The following is a 16,769-nucleotide window of genomic DNA, read 5'->3' on the forward strand; positions in this document are numbered from 1 at the left end:
TTCGATTGCGATAAAATTGTTGTTCGAATTATTGAGCAACTCTTCAGTTCAAAGCTCAACAAATACAATTAACAAGACTAATCCAAAATGTTGTTCAGTTCCAAATCAATTTGGTCGGTGAAAGATTTTGGTGTATTTCTCCCTGCACATAGTCAAGACAATCTTTTGTTTGAATAATTGCAAAATCATTTTTTTTATTAGATTTTAGTGCAAAGTCTCTAGCAAAGCAAAACACATGTATTGAACAGCTTGAACGAAAACAATATTCAAGCTGTGTGTGCAATAACAGCAGACAATTGTATCGAAAAACCGAACACATATACTCATTTCAAGCCAACCGAAGAGAACCCATCTTTGAGTTGATAGATTTTTCAGTTGAAATAAGCTGATATTGTGTATAGCAAATGCCCCCGTCAACATCTTATTGACACATCATTTCATTTGAATCCGAATTCACATCATAACTGCAAATATCAATGATGTCGATGATAAAACGAATTGGACTTTTTCATATTCATTTTCATTTTTTCTACTCATTTTCGCTTACAATTCAACACCTCGGGATCATTTTCACGGCATCACCATGCATTTCTGATGAAAGCGCATATCAATCGATTGATGCAGTCGGTGATGATACGATATGTATTTTCAGCAGAAAATTATCATCACACATTTTTTTTCCACCGTCACATCATTTTTTTTCTTCACTTTGGTGGACCAATAGTTTCATGTTATTTTGTATTTATTTTTCAATTTTTGTCACATCAAGTTTATGAAGCGTTTTCTTTGTCGTCAGTTTTTCTCAGTTTTCCATTTCCCATCGACATCGACATCAGAAAAGAAAATATATACACACTCACAGTTACAAACAAAATCGCTTCTTCTATCTGTATCATAACTTATCATTTAATTGACATACAACATACCGAACATATACACACATAACAATTATTTATATAATACCATATCCTTTTTTTTTTCTTTTTTCCATTTTTAGATTTGCATAAATTGGTCAGTTAATGCCACGTGTGAATAGGAAAAATAAAGAAAAAAGAAATAAAATATGAATGAAAATGTTAGAAAACTGAAAAAAACACAAATAAAGAAAGAAAGAGAGAGAAAAAAAAGAGAAAGAAAGAACAGAACAGAAGTAAATGAAAAGAACATTGGAGCAAATTGAAGCGCATTTCATAGAATGAAATGCAGACAGTGCTCACAAGGCAGAAACAGAACAGAGAGAAAAAGAACTGCATTTGAATTAGAACAATAAAGCAAAGACGAAAAGAGAAAGAAAAAAAAGTAAGAGAAAAAAAAGGAATATTTGAAAAGTATGCACAAAAATAGCTGACCGCTTAATAAATTTGGGCATACAATATTCACCTAAAACACACCCAAATACACACAAACACATACAAAATTCAAACACAATCATTGAACCATCAAAAATTCGACTTTTAATTAGGAAAGTGAGAAAAGGCAGAGGGTGCAAATGTGAAAAAGAAGAACCTAAAGAGAGCTAGCTAAAGCGCTGCCAATTCAAAAATACTATCAATCGACTATTTTGTCATTTTCACACAACTAACCACCCACTCATCCACACACTCACACACAAAAAAGAAAACGAAAAAAAGAAAAACCAAAATTGATATCATCCAATCAAATTAGGAACAAAATCATCCACCTAACTCAAAAACAAAAGCATAAATCTCATAAAACCAGTTCATCATCAAGATGATGGACACTATGCCTCCAAGGTAGACTTTTATTTCATACAATTTTTTTTTTCTAACTTCATTCAATGATAATTTCATATTCAGATTGAATATTGTTTTCCGTTTCGTGCAAATTTTATATGCTTTTCGCCTCTTTTTTGCCATTCAAATCGTTATCACAACTCACCATCCACACCGAACTCTCATTTCTGATTATTTTTGCGAATTTCTTGTGTTTCTTTTTTTTCTCTTCTTTCTTCCTTCATGTGGGGTGCATCATGTCGCAATGGTGATGCTGTTGCCGCTTTATACTTTTCACATTTCATGTTTTTGTTCATTTTGTTTCTTAAATGCAGTCATATTTCATCGTGTATTCATTTATTTTGTTTCAATTCCGCCTAGTTCAATCCACGACTTTTGTTTTTCTTTGTTTTTTCTTCTCATTTCACATCATTTTATTTCTAAATCGAAATTCCCGAGAACGAGTGAATGAGATCGCACGCGCGAGTCTGGTCCGCTGTTTCATTTGAATACCTCACGTTCTCCATCAGTTTTTTTTCTTCTCGAAAATGAGCAAACGAACAACAATAATATCACTTGTATGTTTGATTTTGATTTGTATCCGAAATCCTGTTCTATGTATTTGTTTCGCTGCGCTGGAAATGTGTATATTAGGGTAGCCCAAATGCCAAATGTTTTAAAATTTGCAGCTCCCCACGGCTGATCCGAAAATTTGGGCCGAAAAAATAAATTTAAGCCATTTTCCGACATATTTTTACTAATCAAATCCACTCCCCCGAGAGCTATGTAGTTTGTAGGGGAATAAAATCAATACATTGAAGAATATTCAAAAAATTTGCTACTATATCGCAATTATACTGGACAACAGGTGACTGGATCTTACTGTTGGCGTCTAGTACTACAATTTTGGTCAATATTACAATGCTCTAAAGTGCAAAACTGAGCTGTTAGGGGTGAATATATTGCCAAAATCGACCGAAATTTCACATTTTTGCTACAATAACGTCATAAAACCTCAAAATCACTACTTACAACACAGTTTTTGAGCCTATATCGACTCAATTTTTTCCGTACAATCCAAATATGACCATTGCCGGCCAGTCTGAACCCATTTTGGTGCCAATAATTTCGTCGGTTTACACTTTTGATAGAAATTTTGCTAAGTAGCGCTCTCACATCGGATTTTCAACAAAAACATCAATGGCCAAAACATCAAATCGACGGAAAATGATCAAAATTTTTGATTTGAAACTTCATACAGTGATTTTACACGTGTCAAAATGTAAAAATACTGAACCAACTGCGAAATTGCACCAAAAAAGGTACCGGTCGATGTGAAAAAAGTTTTTCTCTTCAGCTCTTTGGCAAATTTCAATTGGTTCCTATAATTGAGCCAAACCAAGAAAAACTGCATCATTAGATTTCATATATTGGACCATTTTAGTGATTTAGAGGGATATGTATTTCCAGATTAGAGCAAAATCGTCATAATTCAATAAATCACAATTTCTTCAATTCCTGATGGTTTTACGCATATGGTTACTTCTAAAAATGTGTTCAGTGTGCAATTTTAGGTGGGAATGATCTGATGAAATTAGCATTTGACCAGGCCTTGCTAGGCCACTATGAACGAAAATCCAAATACACCAATTTTTGAATATTTTTCACACGCAATCAAACAGATCTAAATCATAATGTAAGCATAGAAAAAGTAGTAATTAGCTAAGTTTGTACTAAAACTGTGCTAAAAAGGTTCTAAAAGTGTGCTAAATTGTTCCAAAATAGTTCTAAATTTGTTAAAACAGAATACACTCTGTAGCAAAAATGTGAAATTTCGGTCGATTTTGGCAATATATTCACCCCTAACAGCTCAGTTTTGCACTTTAGAGCATTGTAATATTGACCAAAATTGTAGTACTGGACGCCAGCAGTAAGATCCAGTCATCTGTTGTCCAGTATAATTGCGATATAGTAGCAAATTTTTTGAATATTCTTCAATGTATTGATTTTATTCCCCTACAAACTACATAGCTCTCGGGGGAGTGGATTTGATTAGTAAAAGTATGTCGGAAAATGGCTTAAATTTATTTTTTCGGCCCAAATTTTCGGATCAGCGGTGGGGAGCTGCAAATTTTAAAACATTTGGCATTTGGGCTACCCTAGTGTATATAGATAAATTTTGGTTTTGTGCGGCCTGATTTCAGATCGGTCATTGTTTCAGCGAAAATAAAAAGCCGTTTTTGCGTCATTTTTCCGTACACACATTTATTCGATCGTTTTTTATCTTTGCATTTTAATGCCTCGTTATATGCATTTCACCACACACGAAAACAGACTAAGAAATTAAAACAGATATTTTCGTTTTTTCTTTCATTTGAATTTTTCGATGGAAATTGATTTTCAAACTGCACCTCGAATTCTTTGTTCCATTTTCGATTTGCGTTGTTGCGTTTGTTTTCCTTCCTTGCTTTTCTATTCAAAATAATTAAGTAACCGCTCGAAGCCTTACACACTAAGATCAATCATTATTCATATGACATAATGGTGATTTTATTCGAATTTCAAATATATTTGATTGTTTTCGTTGATTTTCATTGCAAACTATTTGTTTTCCGTTAATTTTAATTATCAAATGTGAAGAAAATTGTTCCTTGTTTTCCCCCAATTTGTTTTGCGTTGTTTGATCCACAGACAAAAGGTATGTCCTTTGATCCAGATAAGCTGATAAATTGAACTTCAATTGGCATTTCCAAAATCGTACAGCAAAGGATCGAATGCACACAAACAAAGAATTCCAAGCCAAAGACAAAAAAAGGGAACAATTCCGCTAGCGTTCATTCCAAAGAGTCTTTGAGCAAAGTCCTCCCATTCCGTGCTATCATGTCCATATTTTTGATTCATCCTTCCGCTTTTTTATCACATTAATATTCAGCTTATTTTCCATTTGATTTTCAAATACATTTTATATAGTCATTTGGTTTGGAATGATTTTTGGTACTTTCCTTCGGTTTCTAGTGATGAATTTTTGTTTACAAATGTTTTTTGGTTTCTTTGGACTTTGGGCCGAATCAAATGATTCGCATTTTTTTTCCGTTCACTACCGAATCGAAATTCGTTTGTAAGAAAGCATGTAATATTACGTGCTATTTTTTTCTTCTTCTTCTTACCGGATATATTTATAGTTTACAAAAGCAAGTTAGCGTGATGAGTATGAATTTGTCGGCGAAATTGGATGAGCTCCAACGGGGTGATCGTCACATGGAAACAACGGTTGCTCTGTGTGAAATCCGAACTCAATTACAAGAACTGACGAAATCAGTGGAGAGTTGTCAAAGCGAAGTTTCTGAAGTAAGTCGTCCGATACCATGTGGATTCGATTCATATTTTCGATGATATAATCCAAAATGCTTAACTAACCACAATTCGGTTTTTTTCGTTGCAGGTCAAACGTGATATGGTAGCTATTAAACATGAATTAGATACAGTACAACAGGTGAAAGAGGAAATCGAAGAGTTGCGTGAATATGTAGATAGACTTGAAGAACACACACATCGTCGGAAGCTGAGATTGCTGGAACAAGTCAGTTAAATGAATTGAATATCCCATGATACATTAATATCCATTTTTTTAAATCTTCTTTTTGTTTTATTTTAGTTGATTGAATTTTCTACATCGATTTTTGGTTATTTTTCATTTCAGCAATTATTTTATTTCAATAAAGTATTTTTGTCGGAAATATGTTTTGTTTTTCTTTATTTCCATTTCAATTTTTTTATTTTCCCATCGCATTGATGGAATGCGTCATTTTTTATTATGAAATTAATTTGCTTTGGGCTTTTTTCTGTTTCGCAGGGTCTCACTTTCTTCTTGACATATGCGATCTTTGGGGCTGTGCTTGGCATGCTACAGTTTGGCTATAACACAGGAGTGATTAACTCGCCCGGGAAACATATTGAAAATTTCATGAAGGATGTGTACAAGGATCGCTACAATGAGGATGTTAGCGATGATTTTATCAAGCATCTGCGTTCGATAGCTGTGTCAATATTTGCGATTGGCGGCATGTTGGGTGGTTTCTGCGGCGGTTGGATGTCAAACCGTTTCGGCAGAAAGGGTGGCTTACTGTTGAATAACGTGCTCGGCATCGCTGGCGGTTTTTTAATGGGCTTCACCAAAATCAGTCGATCCTATGAGATTCTATTCTTGGGCAGATTCATCATCGGTTTGAATTGCGGTAAGCATATACAATATGCATGCATAATGTTGAACATTGACCGGACCAATGATTTGCATGGAAAATGAACTAACGCTAATCTGGTTTCCATTTGATTTGCAGGTTTGAACACATCGCTTGTACCAATGTATATATCTGAAATAGCGCCGTTGAATTTGCGTGGTGGTCTTGGTACCGTTAATCAATTGGCCGCCACGATAGGTTTACTATTATCCCAAGTATTGGGCGTTGAACAAATTTTAGGAACAAATGACGGATGGCCTGTATTGCTTGGTCTAGCAATATGTCCGGCAATATTACAATTGATCCTGTTGCCAATATGTCCGGAGTCACCGAGATACCTATTGATCACCAAACAATGGGAGGAAGAGGCTCGTCGTGCTCTTCGTCGTTTGCGTGCATCTAATTCGGTCGAAGAGGATATCGAAGAGATGCGCGCCGAAGAGCGTGCCCAGCAATCAGAAAGTCATATATCAACGATGGAATTAATTTGTTCGCCAACGCTGCGAGCCCCATTAATCATTGCAATTGTTATGCAATTGAGCCAACAACTGAGCGGCATCAACGCTGTATTTTACTATTCAACATTTTTGTTTACCAGTGCCGGTCTGACGGAGGAAAATGCAAAATTCGCCACCATCGGCATCGGAGCTATAATGGTTTCTAATTTTCATTCCTCTTACCTTACCAAACTCACGCGAACATGTCGAACATTCGATCAACGCAATTGAGTACAAATTTCAAACGCAACATTTTGTTTAACTCTCGTTTCAGGTTGTAATGACATTGGCTTCGATACCGCTAATGGATCGTACCGGCCGAAGAACCCTACATTTATATGGATTAGGCGGAATGTTTATATTTTCCATTTTCATAACAATTTCATTTTTGATAAAGGCAAGTACCATATACCGTATGAAAGTTTATCGGATGTTGACAAATCGAACGCACGCATCAGACAAATCGGATCAAGTTTCACGGTTGTTATCCAAATTTACATTGTTACAATCAAATTCGAAAGCAGGGCTGGAATTCTAAGAATTCCACCAAAATCGTTCGGAATTATTTTTTTCGTACATAAGACCATATTGGAGTGAAAGAGAGAGATTTCACTATTTTTCTGCACTCCACCGGAATTATTCCGATAGCTCAAGGAAGAGTGGATTGTGTGAGAAATAATTCCAGTGGAGTGCAGAAAAATAGTGGAATCTCTCTCTTTCACTCCAATATGGTCTTATGTACGAAAAAAATAATTCCGAACGATTTTGGTGGATTGACCTAGAATTCCAGCCCAGGTGGGAGAGGAGGAGTATTATCGAGTGGTTCGATTGTTCAAATCCGAGAAATTTTCATGAAATCCACTAAAATATGTCTGTGAAACATATTCTGGTGGTTTCACATTTCAAATGTCAAACAAAGTATTGAATTTTATTTACATGTAATCTCAATGTTTGAAGTAATATCTATATGATCGCAGTGAATTTTATGTATCGCCCAAAACAATCGTATTGCTAATTAGTAATTACATTCAGAATTCAAGTAAATTTTAACGCCACCAACCGTTTGTTTGGGTTGAACCAATCCCTCGATGGCTCAGGATTGTTTTGTGCGCTAACATTTAAATGTTATGTAACTATATTTGGAAAGAATCATGCAAAAAAAAAACAAAATTTGGCTCGTCAATAGTTTGAATTGCGGTTTGTTACCAATATTAATGGCTATTATTTTAATCTTCTTCCTTTGACCTTATATGGTTGTCGCATGCTCTTACGAATTTTTCGATTTCGAGTTAACTAACTAACATACACACACACAAAAACAAAAACAAAAACAAAAAATAACCATAAACTAAATTTATTTTGTTATGACTGTTATATCATGTTGCCGCTAAAGGGTATATAGAGGAATGGGACATCAAATTTTCTTTTTTAACCTAGATTCTTAATTTCCAAACTAAAAACGAAATAACCAAGATGGATACGTCCATTTGACGTTGTTTCAATTTGATGAATGCGCTCATACTTTGTGCGAATGGAGTTTCTAAGCCACTCAAAATTTGCATCAGTGATTTTCATTTTTTTTTTGTTCCGCTTTTTGTTTTGTTTTGGGTTTTGATTTGGTTCATTTTCCGTTTTTTCGTTCACAATTTTATCGATAGCATGCTTTTGTTGCCGTTCTCGCAGCAAGTTTGAAAATGGCCAAATAGAATTGGTAGTTTTAGTATGTGTGTAAATATATAAAACTCGCTTGAATGTTCTTTTTTTTCTCGGGCGCTTATACATAGATCCTTTCAAATACTTGCGTTTTGTTGCGTATTGTCCAAATGTTCTGCATGTTGTGCCTCATTTTTCTAATTTTTTCAACTAGTATTAGTTTTGTATTTTGTCATGACCAGTGTGAAAACGTAAACAAAGCAAAATCGACTGAGATCATCATTAATCATCGTCGTGGTCGTCGTCGCGCCAATCGTGATAATTTAATTATGAATTTGAATTTTGCTTTCTCTATCACTTCAGTTTTCTATTATATTGAATATGGAATGCAAAAAAATTCCTTTGTAGATATGCCGTTAAGCATAATGTACGACCACCGTAGTGTTGCTTCGGTACTCATTTCATTTGAAACTTTCCTTCCACTGTCGTGCGACATACACAAGTATGCCGGACCACCGATGCTCTGCAAGGTGGACGAATATATACCATTGAAGTGAATATATATATATACTCAACTTCTGTACGACATTGTTCTAGCGAATTTTAAGGTTAAACGTGGATGAAAAACTCACTTCTCACTTTAAAGCGATGAGATTAATAATGGATATTAAATATTTAATGAAGTGAGCGTATACAAATTTTTTTTTTCTTCATCAAAATTCATATAAATGAAGGAAAAATGGGAAAAAAAAGTTTCAAGTGAAAAAGTAAGAAAAAAAACGAAATTTTATTCGTTAGTTTTGAAGCAAAATATTCGTTGACCAATAAATGTTGACAATGCTACGTTGAGACGTGCATAAGACCTTACATTTGTAGATATGCATTTTGTTCGTGTTGAATATTTGTTTTGCTTACGTTTTTCACACACAAAAAATGATCGATTTGTTGTACGATGTGCGAGGCCAAAATAAAAAAACCAAAACAACAACAATAATCTTCACATACGATTGGAGACCCACTGTTTGGAACATATTTGGCACAAATCGATCATTTGTCTCCCGCCCCTGTGATGTAAAAATATTCTCGATTTGTCAGGCTTTTTATCCGTGTCATTTTCAACCAAAATTAATTCATGAAAACCAAAGAACGATTAACGAAACATCTGCAAATAAAAACCAAATACTCACATGCAATTGCTAATTTGATCAATTAACAACCAAAAAAAAAATCGAATTCAAATCCAAGAAAAAAAAAACAAATAATAGCGAACCGAATTTGAAATTCAAATAATATGAACAATTAGACCGATTCGTTATGTTTATTATTATTGATATTATTATTTGTTCATAGTTCCAAAGTGGTTCGACTGTTCGTTCAATCAAGTGAGTGGCTGAAAAAAAATGCCGTAGAATTGAGCGTATCAATTGACGACTTGTGTCAACAAGAAACAGAAAAAATCTGCTGAAAAATTGCTGTTCACTGAATCGTAAGCAGATTCATCATCACTCGCTTGATCTCGAACATCGGCCAATTTCAACAAGAACCGAAATATAACCTACTTCACAAAATGAAATGTATAAGAAAATACACTAACGCGCACCAGTACAAAGTTCTTTCAAATTGTTTTGGTTAACATTAATTTCGTTTCCGTTCATTTTTTTCTTTATTACAAACCATTCTTTTTTCATAATTTCTCCAGAATAAATTATGAAAAAAAAACAAAATTACTATTATCTTTATTATCCTAGAAAACATATCTACTACTTTTCGCTCATATTCAATATTTTAATTCAATATAATTCCGAGCAAGTTAAATAAGTCTTTAGTTTTTCAACTACAAATCCAACAACAACCAAAGATGAAAACATTACTTCCACTCAGAAACAAAGCGAAAGTAATTAATGCCACTTCTACTTCCATTCTCGAGGGCACATAGAAGGAGAAATTTAACACACATATACACACATACAAAACACACTATGTCAAACATTTCATAAACATTTTACTTCATTGAATTGTTTTTTTATTTATCGGTTCCACAATTTTTTCTTCTTTTCATCTCTCTTGTATTCGTTTCTTTTTCATTTCGAATTTCATTTCAATTGCAAGACACACCACCAAGAATAGTTTGACTATCTCAAGAATTTTCGTTTGATTTTCAATCATTGTTTACATGGTTTTATTTATACGTTTTTTGGACGAACAAATCACCGCAGCTTTTGCATTCACCTTTAAAACTCTATATTGCAATTATTATTTGTGATCTAACACTTGGCTTAACTGAATTGAAGCTGAAGTCGGTGGTTAGTCGGTGAAGGGAATTTTGAAAAAATGTGTGTATTTTTTTTTGGTTCTGTTTGTTTTCATTTCACGAAACAAAACAAACAATTAAATGTTGTGATGAATTTTGTATTTCGTTTCGGTTTTGGTTTCAATTATTTTCATTTTAAGGTAACAGGGTAATCAATTCAATTTTTATTTTGTGTTCGACGATAACAACAGTCAGTTATGATATTATCTTTTTGTTCGATGTCAACGATGGCATCAAGGTCTATGAGCAGAACACCAATTTTTGTTTGATTTTTTCTTTGGTTCTATCTTAATTTGTTATTTTATATTGATTTTCGAGACCGTCATATTATATTGAAGCATCATTGAGTCTTATTGTGATTGGGTTCGTTAACACCATATCAAAAAAAAATATATACATACAAAAGAAAAAAAAACCAACGAAAATGTTGATGACGAAAAGATTCGAGTGCGATCGAATGAATCGCTTGGAAAATGGTTTGAATAGTTAATTTTGCGACCGAAATTTATTTTCTTGAAATACGACGAACAATTGCAAAAAGCCTCCAAACATCGAGAATCGGTTATTACCGCATTTGTATAGGAGTTTTTCGGTTATGTACAGGAAATGATTGACTGGATGTCCTACTTATCGGTGATATCAACATTGGCATTCGTTGTGTTCTTTGCTGTTGGCCCCGGATCGATACCGTGGCTGATCACCGCCGAACTGTTCTCGCAAGGACCACGACCCAGTGCAATGGCCATAGCTGTATTAGTCAATTGGATGGCAAACTTTGTCGTCGGCATTGGTTTTCCAAGTTTACAGGTAAATGAAGTAGCATCATCCATACCGGAAACCTCCACTATTTCAAAATCTCATGGAATTTTCCACTTTTTTTTAATAATTCTAATTGGATCATTTCATTTCGTTTCGCTTTGCAGAGTGCATTGGAAAACTATACGTTCTTACCGTTTAGTGTGTTTTTAGCAATATTTTGGATATTTACCTATAAAAAAGTACCCGAAACGAAAAATAAAACGTTTGAAGAGATTCTCGCAATATTTAGACATGGAAGGTATGTGATTAACATTTCCATCAAATTTAATCCACACAAAAAAAAAACAAACGAATTAAACACCCGAAAACACAATCACATCGATGAAAAATTTCCCCAATAAGTAATATTAATTGTGGCTTGATTTTTATACCACTTTTTCCCCCTTAAACTTTGTGCATTCCTCGTGAATTCCAAATGTGCAGAGGCATTCGCGACAGTAGGTTGTATGGGTAAGTGGACACTATTCCAATGGCATGTTTGAAACAGACAGAAAAAAAACTTCACCAATTTTCTTTTTATGAATTTATTTTTCATTTTGTTCTTTTTTTTCGTTCGTCCTTTCCACTCGTTTAATTACTTGCCGCTCGTTCAATAGCCCTTTTACCACAAGTTTGTTTTTGAGCTCATAGAAATCACATGCGCTACAATCAAGGATTTCAGAAAAGATTTCTTCATTAGATAAAACTAATGGAATTAAATAACAAGAAACCTTTACGCTGCCAACGCGTCTTTCTTTTCTCAATTTAATATGATAACGCATGTGAGCTGCCACCTTTTTTTCCTTCCAAAGTGTTCATTCAAAAGCATTACTGCACATTCAGTACAAATCATAATCATGAAAAGGACTTTTGTTATAACCAACAAACTAAAGTCATAGACTTTTCATTCCGACTCGTCGCTGTTTCAATTGAAATAAGAAAGCATTCCGGCTGCCACATGCAAATCTTGTGTTGATTGCGTTTTATTCAAACTTTTTATTCACAATTTCAATTAAAGCTATGACCTTTTCATGAGCTCATTCCATTGTGTTGAGTGCTCATCGTCATTGCTTTTTGTATCCATCAAACCGCTTTCATTAACATATGACTGTTCTTGTAGCGAACAACCAGAAAAAAGTTCGGTCAGTGACGATTCGACAACAACACATCAGATGACAGAATCGACGTTTCAGGGCGAAGTAACCAAATTTTAAGTTTGCTTGTCGTTGCATCGAATTTCATCAATTATGACGAGAATTTTTTCTTTTTAATTTCGATTTAAAATAAAATACACTTTTTATTTTGTACCAATTATTTGGCTTGTGTTTCATTTTATTCGATTTTGAACCATATTTTAATTTTCTTCCTCTTCATTATTTTCCATGCACATTTTTTTGATTTATATGAAGTAAATTAATTTGTCGAGACTAATAGTAGGATGAATCGCACATGTATATTAAACATGTAAGCGGGAGTTGTAAACGAATGACCGTGTCAGTCAAAGCAGAGACGATCAGTTGTGATCACATTTAGTTCAGTAGCTAGTTAAATTTGTAATACACTTGTGACATAATGGTAGCGTGTGCGAATTTTCAGGAGTATGCTAAACTGCGTCAATAGTCTGGAGCCACAGAGTATGAATTCTGGTATTGAACATGCCGCACTGATGATATCTGAGGAGAAAACCCAGCATGATTCACGTAAGCAATAAATAATTCGTTAGTTGACATTATTATTTGATTATCGTTTGTGTTTATTTTAACGAAATCCTGCCTGTGTTGTGTAAGTGATTGATCTGATAGTGTAACACTGTCCCTTGAGAGAAACATTTCCAGTTGGTTTCAATAACATTTTCGTTTAACGCTTCTAGTTTCCGTGTTCCCAGTGTAGTCCCATTTGATTGTTTTCTTTTTTTCTTGGTTTTACCATTCATTCATGATTTAAAAAAAAGAATTCCCCCGTAATTGGTTTCTTTCGAAATCCTTTTTTTCTCATTTGTTTCGTCTGCATTTATCTTTACCGTTGAAACATCAGTGTGCAACGTGCATGAAATAGCTGTGCGTGTGTGTGACATTATTGTGAATGATTTTCATCCTAATTTGAGAACCATTTTTATTTTCCGTTCTTTTAAACAATGTTTCCTTAATTTTTTTTTGTCCGAAAATGGTCCGTTTTATGTGAGAGATTTTATTTAATTAAAGGCTTTTTCTTTATTTCGTTTCCTGTTTGTATAATCCGTTATTTAACTCGACCATACAATTATAATAATCAATTCATTCATTTGTTTGATAAAATCACTTGAAAAATACGTACAAAAAAAAAATCAAAACAAAACAAAATCCTCCCAAAAATAAATGACAAACGCCGAAACGAAAACAACGTAAAGTGTTCGGGCCGTCATTGACTGGTTTTAATCCAATGGCGGACGGGGAGATGGGCCCATATCCGGTTGGTGATGGAGAATTCGGTCCATATCCGTTGTCAGACAATACAAATTTGTTAGGTCCAAGTAGTTACGGTATGTCACTTTATCGTAATTATGGATCGAGTTATGGCACAAACTATGCATCATGTAACCTTTATACGGCAAAATATAGCAATAAAAAAGCGTATGCGTCGACCTCAGCCACTGCGTCCAATCTAAATAATAATGCAGCTTATGAAACAACGTCGTGCAATCGTACACATTGCACGGCTGGAGGCTCGGCCTCAAACACTAAATGCAATACCCCAGTGCCAACGAGAAGAAGTACGAAACGAGAACGGAATAGCTTTCGGCGGCATTCAGCTCACGGTCGAATGTCCTCCCCAACACAAGGTATAACTAAGTAAACAAAACTGATCCAATCTTCACAAAACAAGAAAACCAAAACCAAAAGAAAAAAAAGAATCAAAATCAGTGAAATAAATACACGTGCTTATTCACAAATCTCACGATTGAACTGCGTACACAAAAACCAATTAGAAACCAAAACCCAATCGATCCCCCATTCCCAATTGTTCCAAAATAAAGAGAAACACCCCAACCAACCAACCACCCTCCCTGTGAAAATACCAACAAACACATTCACACAAAAACACATTCTATACACACAAACACACCACCAGTCCACCTGTGAAATAAAATTTGCTAATCACCATTATATACGAATTACGACCTATTCGTAATGTCAACGAGTGAACCATTTACCTTAACTACTAGCTAATATTGCTGCACCCACTATTGAGCGAAACACCGGCGCATTGAACGGCCAATTTGCAAAACAAGAACTGAACACTGACAAATCGTTTTGGCTTCTATTTGATACTATTTTTTGTCTCTACTTTTACCATCTCACAGTCTATTGAGGTTATTTTAGATAAAAATGCAAGCAACCAATGTGTCGCAGGCGTTGCCAAAACTGACAAAATCAAACCATTCGAACATTTATTAGAGAACAAATAGTCAAACACTTATTTTTGTGAGTGCGTGTGTACACTGTACAGTTTGATGAAAACACAATGGAATGTGTTTTATTTTTGGATCAAATCAAGACCTCTTTTACGAACTTTTCACTAGAATCGATTTTTTACATACTTCTGTAGAACTTTCACATTTGTTCGTTAGACAACAAGTACATTTTGTATGTACTACAATCACCTTTTACCCCGCATTCAGTGAACATATCTACAGTTAAGTCGCACAAACTGACAAATAACACTTTATTTTTTCTTTACGAAATTGTTCATGTGAAACGGCGCAATGACGTGCATTGAAGTTTTTTTTTTACTTTGGAAAAAATAAAAAAATTATTTGAAAATATCAAATAATTCTATTTAGCCCCGGAATATTCATCAAATGAAAACGGTATACATACAAAATAGCAATCTAAGAACTTTTTTTGTCTCAACACAATGATGATATGAATGAAAAACAAGGAAAAAAATTCCGCTTTTCAGGTATAACCATTTGATTTGATAATCTCGCATTATTTGTTCATTTCCATTTATTTCGAGTATTTTTTTTTATTAAAACCTTTTCTTCTTCAACTATGAACAGATTTCGTTTGATTTTTGAATTTTGATTTTTGATCAGACAATTTCCCAAACGGATGAAATAGACATAGGACTCTCTATTGAAAATAGAAACGCATGCTCTTACTCATATATTTCAATTCGATTTAGTTCGGTTCAGTTCATTTGCATGAAACGTATAAATATTTAACCGACTTTATTTTTGAATAGAAAATGCATCAATCAAGCTTTGTTTCTGTATATTATCTAAACCAAGATTTACTTAAAAATAATAATTCGTCTCGATTGAGAGACGGTTAGCAGATGATAATTTTGGTTTGTAACAGTGCCTAAAATAAGAACACACAACTTGTCTTCCACCTATTTTAGTGTCCAGCCCAAAATGTAAATTACATGAGCAACAACAACAAAAACGAAAAAAAAGAAGAAAATTTACCAGCCAAATTCATGCGCAGTCAATTTGCTCAAATCACTGCACACTACTTTCAAAAGCTTTTTGTTCCAACAGTTGCAACATTTGCAGCTTATTTTAGGCACTTATTTAGAAAATTCCAAAAGAAATAAACTGGTTTTTCCAGATTTTAGTTTTGGTAGATTTCATTGCATGTAAAATTGATTGGCTGATGGTGCACCACCATCAGTCGAATGATGTTTGTGTGTTTTACTGTTGTGAAATCGATTTGCGACCGAAACACATTCACAAAAGTTTTCTTTTTCCTCAAAATATTTCACCGTGTAATGTGTAGCTGGTGTATCTGTCCCCCATCACCTTCGTCAACATGTATGCCCGAACACCGGACCTTGACTGAAGAGTAAAGCTGCCGCCAGCACCGTATCACCGTTATCATCGCAATGTAATTCGAATGCCGATGTTGAGTGCTTAACGGCATCAACAACGGCCGAACCAACTGCTTTTATGAACGCTAACGACAATGATAATAATCTGGTCAATGCGAGTCGTAGTTGTAGCCGCTGCGGCAGCATAAACAGCACAAAAAGTGCAATCGTCGTCCCCTCAAATCAATTAGCCAACGAAGAAGAATTTACTGGTGCAATTAAAGTATCAACGCCATCGTTACGGTATAAGCGTTGCACGAGTAATTTAAGCGACGACGAAGAGGATCGACAGCAGTTTTGTCACAGGTAATGGATTACACAACATTGTAATTACGATGTTTGCAAATGACCCAAATTCATATTTGAAATTGTTTTTCGATTTTGCGAAACAGTGGCGAAACATTGTCGCGACGATCAAGCGTTAGTCATTTGACTCATGACGTAATGAGCAGTTTTGGTTCATATACCTCGCTTAGTTTCCGGTCAACGCCTGGAACGGCCGAGGGTACAGCAACTAAAAGTAATCGTCACTCGCCTCGGCAACATTCGCACAGCCATTATCATCACCGACACCACAATCACAATCACCACTACCATGGGCAAGGTACTTCACGCAAGCATCAAGTCTATTATCAAACGCACCACGCTCTATGCAAACGCGCTTTTTCCGGTGAATCGCATGGTAAGT

General features: G+C 34.7%; 1 protein-coding gene across 39 annotated transcripts in view; it reads left to right on the top strand.

Annotated features, from left to right (window-relative positions):
• LOC129578925 (glucose transporter type 1-like) overlaps positions 1-16,769 on the top strand; it is a 40,092-nt gene that overhangs the window by 17,770 nt on the left and 5,553 nt on the right. For 9 of the 39 annotated variants that reach the window (XM_055468242.1, XM_055468243.1, XM_055468239.1 and 6 more), the window contains exons 3-10: positions 5,587-5,968; positions 6,071-6,627; positions 6,743-6,865; positions 11,015-11,239; positions 11,356-11,489; positions 11,675-11,701; positions 12,827-12,930; positions 15,991-16,161. In XM_055468242.1, the coding sequence (XP_055324217.1) occupies positions 5,587-5,968; positions 6,071-6,627; positions 6,743-6,865; positions 11,015-11,239; positions 11,356-11,489; positions 11,675-11,701; positions 12,827-12,930; positions 15,991-16,049 (1,611 nt within the window). In that variant the 3' untranslated portion in view covers positions 16,050-16,161. The other 30 variants (XM_055468225.1, XM_055468228.1, XM_055468220.1 and 27 more) reach the window with 10 other exon arrangements.

This window comes from Sitodiplosis mosellana, unplaced genomic scaffold (assembly GCF_009176505.1).
Source record: "Sitodiplosis mosellana isolate CC-2019 unplaced genomic scaffold, AAFC_SMos_1.0 Smas_scaffold_6226, whole genome shotgun sequence".
Lineage (NCBI taxonomy): Eukaryota > Metazoa > Arthropoda > Insecta > Diptera > Cecidomyiidae > Sitodiplosis > Sitodiplosis mosellana.